Genomic DNA, 9,655 nt, shown 5'->3' with positions numbered 1-9,655 from the left:
GTTCTCCCACCACCACTTGACAACTGATGTTGGTTTTTTTTTGTTTGTCATTTGACTGTGGCCGCCTTTAGTCAAAGAAATTGACCGCAGGACTTATTTTTTGTAAGCCTAGTATTTATTCTATTGGTCTCTTGTCAAACTGCTAAGTTACGGGGATGTAACCACACCAGCATTGGTTGTGAAGTGATGGTGGTGGGGGGACAAACACATATATACGACGGGCTTCTTTCAGTTTCCGTCTACCAGATCTACTCCCAAGGCTTTTGGTCAGCCTGAGGCTGTAGCAGAAGACACCCCCAAGGTGCCACTCAGGGGGACTGAACTCAGAACCATGTGGTTGGTAAGCAAGCTACTTACCACACAGCCACTCCTTGCGCCAATGTTTACGTCCCCATAACTTAGTGGTTCGGTAAGAGAGACCGATAGTATAAGTACTAGGCTTACAAAGAATGTCTTGAGTCGATTTGTTTGACTAAAGGCAGTGCTCCCGCATGGCCACAGTCAAATGACTGAAACAAAAGAATACGTGCTGTTTCTGTGTCCTGGATTTTCACCTATTGCCAGGGTCGTGGTTGGAACATATTAGTCGAGGGGATTACTGTATGCATGCAGACATACACAGACCCACAAGGAACTTCTATACAAACCTACCTCTTCATCCACACATAACACAATATAACAACCTGTGCATAAAACTGCACAAATCATATTGCAATCCACAAATATCTAAACATATGCAAAATTGTGCATCGTGCTCTTTCTTTGCAAATGTAGGGGTGAATTGAACCCCCCCCCCTTACCAAACTGGTTCAGTTTGGTAAGGATATTATGAAACCATTAGCATTGAAACCAACCGTATCAGACTCAGACTGGCCAGATCTGGTCTCTTGCACGTATCCAACAATGTCATTTTAAAAATCAAATAATCTTGAAGCTAAAAGATAATGCCCAATTAATTCAAGACAATATGGGCATAGTGGTTAAGAGCACTGACAACTAGCCCCAAGATTCCGAGTTCGATTCCAGACACTGATCTTAATAATAATATCGAAAAATACCTTAGGAATGAGAACCCAGGTTCGAATTTGCTTGCTCAATTCTATTAGAAGCTACACTAATCAGAAAGTTTACATTTTGTTTAGTTTGTAGTTTAAAATTTCTTTTTCATCATCATTTAACATACATTTTCCATGCTGGCATGGGTTGTACAGTTTGACAGGAGATGGTAAGGCTGGAGGGCTGCACCAGGCTCCAGTCTGTTTTGGCTTGGTTTCTACAGCCATGCATATCAAGTGCCTTGCCCTGCTGTAGCCAAGACTATCATAAGCTGGTTTAGCAAATGAAAGATGAGATTGGTTGTATGACAATTGAAACACAACAAAACATTTGTTCACATTTATATAGCAACACAACTTCTTTCAGGTGATATTGGCTTACAGTAATTACAAAAGAGAAATACAGATTACTTACGTTGGCATGAGACGACCCAACCAGTTTCAACATAAAGGGACATAACAAAATACCAAAAGCCATTTAGTTCAACTCTACCCATCGTCACTCTCCAGTTGTCTATTGCTTCACATGTTTAGAATTTCCTGTTGCTTTCAGTCATTGGACTGTAGCCATGCTGGAGCACCAACAGGAAGGATTTAAGGAAACCACTAATCCCATTTTTTCTAGTGTGAAGCTTATTCAGTAGGTCTTGTTGCACCACTAAGTTATGGGGATGTAAACAAACCAACACTGGTGATCAAGTGGTAGGAGGGACACACACATGATGGGCTTCCACACAAGTTCTGTCCATTAAACACTCATTAGACATTGGTCAGTCCAGTGCTAGAGTAGAAGATATTTGCCCAAGGTGCTATGCAGAGGGATTGAACCTGAAACCACATAGTTAAAAGTGTGCTTCTTAACTACATGGCCATTCCTTTCCAGTTATTTAACAGAATAGTAATTGCAACAAACATTGAATGAAGACTTCTTTGTAACCAGACAATTTGAGGTTTAAACCAGAAGTAATGCAGCTTTTTTTTTTTATTAAATATCATAAAACATCCAAAGTGCACAGGTCGGCAGAGCAACTCTTTATACCACTGGTTCCCAACCAGCACCCAAATGACCCTTGTTTTGTTGAAGAGGTGAATATATGGCTTGCCCAGCTGGAAAGAGAGGGGGTGAGGGTGCATCTCCAAGCTACAAAGTGAATATGAGAGAAAGAGAAAGGGTGGGTGGGTACCTCACACCTGAATGGAAAGATATACTGAATATACCTAGATTTGAAACCATTCCAAGTGAGGCTTATATCACAGTATCAACCAGTCCATCAAATTCTGTTATACACCACTGATCACAATGCGCTTCCAATTCAGTCTTGATTGCACCATTCTTTTCCATCTTGACCAGATCATCTTCCCATTGTCATGGACGTCTTTCAAGTGGTCTTTTCTAATCTCTTGGATATAACTTGGCAACTGCATGGGTTCACCTGTTGTCTGTGAACCTTGCACCACGTCCAGCCTATATAACTCTTTATAATGTGACCAGTTGAAACCTTCTGGGAGGAAAATGTTTGTTGGTGACATGAAATTAAAGCTATTACCCATGTATCTGAAACTCCAATGACTTTCAAGGGTTATGCAAAATTTAACTTATCTCTGATTTGACATTTAAATAAAAAAAGCATACATGATTAAGAGGCTTTTTGAAGATTAGGTTACATTTTGCTGTCCTACTCAACAGTACCAGACGTAATATTCCCAACGAATCATTCCTCCTTTTAGACAATGGACCAAACCAACCTGTGAACTTAAATAAGCTTTCTGATAGTGTGAGAGTAGAATGCGTTCTATGCTACAGCCAATGGATCAATGTGTAATAGCTAATTTCGAGGCATATTACCCGAGAAGAACTTTCAAACAAATTATGGAAGAAATTGACAGTTAGAGACTTGTGGAAGAAGTTCAACACAGTGGATGCTGTGGATAACATAGATGAGTGAACTTTGAATGGTGCTTGGAAAAATATATGGCCAGGCTGGATCCATGGAAAAATGTTAAATTATAATGATATGACATATTAGTGGTCTCTTTAGCATTTAAATGGTTCACTCCATTGCAACTCAGAGTTCTTGATAAATGCATTATTTGAAGCCACAGAAGGAACTCTTTGATACTGAAAATGATAAACAGAGTGAGGAACTCTTGAGTTGCGATAGTAGGAACCACCAACTTTGAACAAGTAAACTCTACTAAAGATATAGAATATTATTTCTTCTGTTTGTATATCCAAACATGCATGGATGTACAAACACACACATACATCTATAAGGTGGTTCGTGTTAGGAAGGACATCCAGCTGTAAAATCCTTTCCAAAACAGTGAAGCCTGGTGCAGTCTTCTTGCCTAGCCGACCTCTGTCAAACCGTCCAACCCATGCCAATGTGGAAAACGGCCATTAAATGATGATAATGATACACAAACACACACATATATTAGGTTGTTCCAAAAATAATAGCTGATTTCAGAAACAAAAACAGCCATACCAACAATCCAACATACATCCATCATCAGCTGCCCTATGGATACTATTATGGTTTTGAAACCTGGGCAGTTACCACTCAGTCCGGCGGTGTATGCATATATATGGGTGATATTAGTTGCAGAGCCTAGGGCATAGGCAGTGGAACTTTGTAAAAGAAATTACAATGGATTTTGGGGAAAGATAAACAGACACACAGACAGATTATTGTCTTGGAAATATAATATCAGAATCAATCGTCTCAGTTTCATTTACAAATGTAAGGTCAGTGGATCAGGTCTTCATGCACCTTTCAATAGTGATAGCTAAGGCAGCAGATACTTTTGCCAGCTGTAGTGATTCCAGGAAGGCACCATGAAGACAGACCTCATAGTTAGCTACAAATAGGAGGCATTTACTTTTTATAGAAAGCTATTTATACAAATAACTATGGAAAGCCAGACTGACTTATCAAGTTGTCTTGCATTAGATTGAGCAATCCTTGTGTCCAAGAATAACAACACTGTCTTGGTAGAGAACTATAGCCTGCCTTAACATTATGTACAAACTGTACACAAGCTGCCGGAAATAATTCTTCCAAGAGCATTGGGAGTCAAATGATAAAGTTGCTGACAAGTCAGCTGGTGGAAAGAAAGGAGTGCAGTAAACGATGTGGCACCATCTGAAGTAAGGAAGCATGACAGAATAGTTTGGTTCTTTTCTTCATTCATGGCATTATTGTTAGTAAGAAAGAAGATAAAACTCTCTCTCTCTGTCAGGTAAATGGCCCTACTCAATATGTAGTAAAGGAATCGGAAGAAATTCCATTTGCTGCACCCAGTTTAAATTATGGACACATAAGAGTTGCAGTGGAATCACAGGTAGATTAACAGATAAAGTAGTCTTTATATGTGGCAGATGTGCAGGAACAATAAGCACAAAGAGCACACGGGGCTTAGATTCTCTGAAATGCTCAGGACGCTCTCTTGAAGTTGTAGATAGTTTCTGTTACCTAAGTGACCAAATTAGCAATGGTGGAGGATGCTCTGAAAGTATTGTTTCTAGAATAAGAATTGGGCGGATGAACTTCAAAGAGCTATTCCCTCTGTTGGCAACAAAAGGAATCTCTCTCAGAATGAAAGGTAGACTATATGATGCTTGTGTATGAATGGCTACACTCCATGGTAGTGAGACATGGGCTCTGAATGCAGAAGACATGCATAGACTGGAGAGAAATGAAGGTAGTATGCTCCATTGGATGTGCAACATCAGTGTGCATGTATGACAAAGTGCGAAAAGTTGAGAGAAAAGTTGGGCATAAGAGGAATCAAATGTAGCATGCAAGAGAGAAGGCTATGTTGGTTTGGATATGTGATGTGTATGAACGAGGACAGCATAAAGAAGTGTCCATCACTGAAAGTGGATGGTACCTGCAGAAGAGGGAGACCCAGGAAGACGTGGGATGAAGTGGTAAGGATTGATCTCAGGATGTTGGGCCTCACAGACGAAATGACAATGGACAGAGATGTCTGGCGATATGAAGTTCTTGAGAAAACCCGTCCATGTCAGCAAAACTGAGTTGTAGAAGCGCTGTGTCCCCCACCCACACTTAACAAGAAAACTTCTCCTCATACACCCTACCATAACAAACCAAACTACATCTCTTCTCTTCCTCACATTTCCACTTCCTGCACTGTGCTTACCTCCCACTCCCCAATCTTGTCCTCTTGGCCCTGTGCCACTGTATCATTGCTCTCCACAACCCTGTGACCTGTGTGTTCCACCCACATGCCCTGTCTCATTGTAACATTGCTATCTGCTAGCCCTGCCCCAACAAACCAATCTACATCTCTTCTCTTCCTTATATTTCTTCCTTCAGACATTATCCCACTCCCCAAACCTATCCTCACAGCCCTGTTCCTCTGTATCATTGCTATCCAATAGCCACCCCTGACTCTATATATACCCAGGTTTGTGCCACTCAATCCCCACCTCTGCACCATTTAATCATGTTTCCTTTGCAATTCCCTGCCACTTATATAATGGCGTTCAAGCATCAATCGTATATCCTGACTTGCCAGCTCTTGTCAAAACCATCCAACCCAGAACTGCATGGAAAACAGGTGCTAAATGATGATGATGATGATGACATATGTTTAAATTTATATATGTAGGCAAAAAAAAAAAAAAAAATGTGTGTGTGCAGGTCTTTGTGTTTTGCTTTCCACCACCGCTTATAAACAATTGTCAATTTATTTATGTCTCCGCAACTTAGAGGGATGGAATAAGTACTCGACTTAAAAATAACGACTAGGGGCGATTTGATCGACTATAACTTCCAAAACGATGCTCCAGCATCGATGCAAACCAATGACTGATACATGAAGAGAATACAAGAATATAATATATACTAATATATACTTTTGTTATTTACACCACCTGTCCTCGTCTGTTGTTATTATTTGTATATTCTCCCATATATATATATGCACACACGCACATGCATTTATTCACTTGTACTTTTCTTGACGATATTGTATATTAAAACGTAACAAAAATTTATCGCCATGCATATCTACAACCCGACACCATTGCACAGGTACACGCTTACAAGAATTATACATGTTCCAAGTACTCAACTGTAGTTCAAGAAATGACCAGTAGACACTGTTATCTGCGATAGATTGAAGTGTTATCTATTCAATACGTTTGTGTCAAAGTTCTTTTTTTTTATTATCTAAAATGGTTTCCTGTATGTAAATTGTTAGTATATTCCTGAAAGGGGTATTTAATAAATTCGATACTGTGCTTTTGATAAAGTTCATTTAAATAAAACAAACTATTACATATTTGTTTCATATTAATTAAATAATTGTTTAATTAATAATTCTGCTTTTCGGTGTCTAACTATGACGTCATTTTCGCTGTGATGTCGGGTGCATGCCGGTGAGTGAACTCCCTTGGATTGCCGTTCTCTAATCTTCGATGCAGGGACGCCAGAGAGAATTTGGCGCAAGTTTGTCTTAAGTTTACAATTTACTTTTGGTGCCATTTCGTCTTGTAGCCACGTCATGTCGAACAATGTTGACCAACAGGTAAGTAGCAATTAATACAATGACTGCACTATGAAAAGAACCAGCCATTAGAGTGTCGTTATACGTATTAGGATAATAAGTGCTGTTCAGATAAAGACACGCACTGCTTTCCCACTTGGCCATGTGTTGGTAAAAGATCCTCAATGCAATTAAGACAGCATGTTAATATAACAAGCTTTGTTTAATTGAGAACTTGTTAATTAATGTAGGACCATCTGTTATATATATATAGCTTACATATATACATAAGGAGCTGCGACTCTATTAGTCTTTTGTGTCTCTTTACAATGGAAATCATTTGGAAATATAAAAAGGAAAACGAAATACTCAACGAAATGAGTAAAAAAATTCAATTTAAGACATTTTAAAGATTGTTTCAATTAGGATTTTTATTTACATTGCATAAATAACGAAATCCTTATTTAAACTAGACATTATTATGTGTTAGAGGAAAAACAAAAAAGCACATGCGACTGGCTCATTTAAAAAAAAAATATTTGTCATTATTTTCTGTTTTGTAAATATTTTATAAGTAAATATTAATTTACTGTCACACAGGTATAAACAAATGTCTCTAGGCATACAAAGTGCTTTTTGTTTTCCAAATCTTGATCGATACTTTTTATTATCTGATCAGTTTGATTGGATTATAAAAATAATTAGGATAACTGCAATAGTTATCAATAATAGTAATTAGGATAAACCAGGATATGATCCCTTTATAGTGGATAACCCTCACCTGATAACGGTGTGCCTTTTGAATTAATTTAAAGAAAGCACACATCAAAATTTCGATATCTAAATTTTAATTCTTTATTTAAAAAAGGGGATTCATGTTTTATATGTTTTTTTTTTTTCAAAGTATCAAATTCTTTTATTCATAAGATCAGATATTTATCCTCATTCAACCATAAAATATATTAAATTCTTTAGCGAGTTGAGGAGCTTCCATATGGAAAGGTGTCTAGTAGCTTTATCATCGCAATACGTTGACAAAAGTCTTTGTTTTCATGTTGTAACGTTTCCGTAGAATTCGATTTAAAGATTCCAGTCATTGATATAATTAATGCCCAGGAGTGATTGACAACAAACCAAAAGAAATGCAGATGGTTAAGTATATATGATTGGAAATATTATTTTCCATAAATTTAATAGCACATTTTACGATGTATTGATAATTATCAATATTCAATCTCTGAATGCCAAGCAGAAAATAGTGCAGTTCTTGTACTTACTTACCATGACCCTTCCAGAGAACGCGTTCGAACAGGAGTAATTTGGAATAAAGAATTAATCGCAAAAAATCGATTGAATCCGTTCAGTATCGTTCAGATGACAGAGTAAAGACATATTTCCATATATTCATATATTATATATCTTATCTATGAAGAACTTCCACACCAGCCATAGCAATATAGTTACGTCCCTTACACCACTCCACGTGATTTTTCGGTCCATAGTTACCAATGGCTAACCAAGAAGGCGACTGCATCGTAGAATCTTTTCTGAGAATTATGAAAACAGAGAAAGATTAAATATGCTATAATTCTTATAGCTATGGCCTCAGCATTCGAGGGAGCCTTTATATCAGAAGTGGAGAGATTCTCGCTCACATTTAAATTTTGAAACGGCTCATTGACAAATTCTCTAAAAGTTCGATAGAAAAACACTTTTTAAACCTAAAAGATCAACGCATTACTCATAAAGTTAAGATTGTTTATCTCATCTCAGATGCATCTCAATAGGTTCTTATAAATTTGTAATTTCAGCCCTTTCTGTCACCTCCCCCCATTTCTGCTATATATGTTCGCTCGACTAGCTAGAAATAGCAGCCAAATTTCTTCATGTTGGTGCTACGGAAATGTCTTTTTAAAAAGGAAGAGCTTATTTGTTGACAGAAATAGTAAGCTGGTGGACTAGATATCTGACAGCAATTAATTTGCCCGAATTTAAATTAAAACTTTTTTGTCATCCTCCTGAATACGGGAGCCTGTTCATTTGGCTATACTCAACTCCAATTCTATTGGGTTGGTGCACGATTGTTGCGGCTTTTTTACAACAAAATTTTATTCAACAAAAACAATGACAACATTTAACAAAAACATCTTTAAATGATGGTCTGACCGTCTGCTAAGCAAATCGGAAGCAGTAATTGAAGTAGATGGTGAATATACCCCGGAATAATCATTTAAAGATGTTTTTATTACGTGCAGTTATTGTTTTTGCTGAATAAAATTTGTTGAAAAAAAAGCCGCAGTAATTATGCACCAACCCAATATAAGCGATCTTATCTCGACTGTCTGAAAGTCTGTTGAGGCTTTTTTTTCTTTCCTGACTTGGAGACCTAAAGACCTTTAAGGTTTCATTGTCAAAAATAATTTGACTCTGGTTTATATCGATATTGGTAAAAATACACTAAATCAGTCCCATCAAGATTTGAACTCAGAATGTAGCCTTCAAACGTTTACTCTGACGCTTCACTGTTTCTACTTTCTTATCATTACACTAATTAATAATAGTCAATTTAATTAGCCTTAATTATATATTTTACATATGTATGTATATACCCACCCTCATATGCTGGGTAGCCCAACCCATGCCAGCATGGGAAATTGACGTTAAATGATAACTGATGAGTATCTGGGTAAAAGTTATCTCCCACTTAATCGAGGGGGCTCTTTCCTTCCCTTCTTTTTCTGTTTTGTAACTTATATGGCGACCGCTGGTGGCACAAAAATATAATTTTAAAAAAAGGGAGTGGGGAGAAACACATCCAGTACACAGTGCAAAGTGGTTGATGTTAGGAATGGCATGCAGTTGTAGAAATCATGTCAAAAGTGACATTGGAGCCCAATGCAATCCTGAGGCTTGCAGGATCTTGTTAAGTGAGGCTGTGTGGTAAGTAGCTTGCTTACCAACCACATGGTTTCAAATTCAGTCTCACTGTGTGGCATCTTGGGTAAGTGTCTTCTACTATAGCCTTGGGCTGTTCAAAGCCTTGTGAGTGGATTTGGTAGATGGAAACTGAAAGAAGCCCGTCA

General features: G+C 37.8%; 1 protein-coding gene across 2 annotated transcripts in view; it reads left to right on the top strand.

Annotated features, from left to right (window-relative positions):
• Nucleotides 1–6,471: 6,471 nt before the first annotated feature.
• LOC106872566 (proteasome activator complex subunit 3) overlaps nucleotides 6,472–9,655 on the top strand; it is a 12,103-nt gene continuing 8,919 nt past the window's right edge. Inside the window, exon 1 of one of the 2 annotated variants that reach the window (XM_014919597.2) lies at nucleotides 6,472–6,614. In XM_014919597.2, the coding sequence (XP_014775083.1) occupies nucleotides 6,591–6,614 (24 nt within the window). In that variant the 5' untranslated portion in view covers nucleotides 6,472–6,590. The remainder of the gene's footprint in view (nucleotides 6,615–9,655) is intronic. The other variant, XM_014919598.2, reaches the window with a different exon arrangement.

Source organism: Octopus bimaculoides, chromosome 9 (genome assembly GCF_001194135.2).
Source record: "Octopus bimaculoides isolate UCB-OBI-ISO-001 chromosome 9, ASM119413v2, whole genome shotgun sequence".
NCBI classification, from domain to species: domain Eukaryota; kingdom Metazoa; phylum Mollusca; class Cephalopoda; order Octopoda; family Octopodidae; genus Octopus; species Octopus bimaculoides.
The sequence above is the reverse complement of the archived record's forward strand: the minus strand, read 5'-3'. Positions and strand labels throughout refer to the sequence as shown.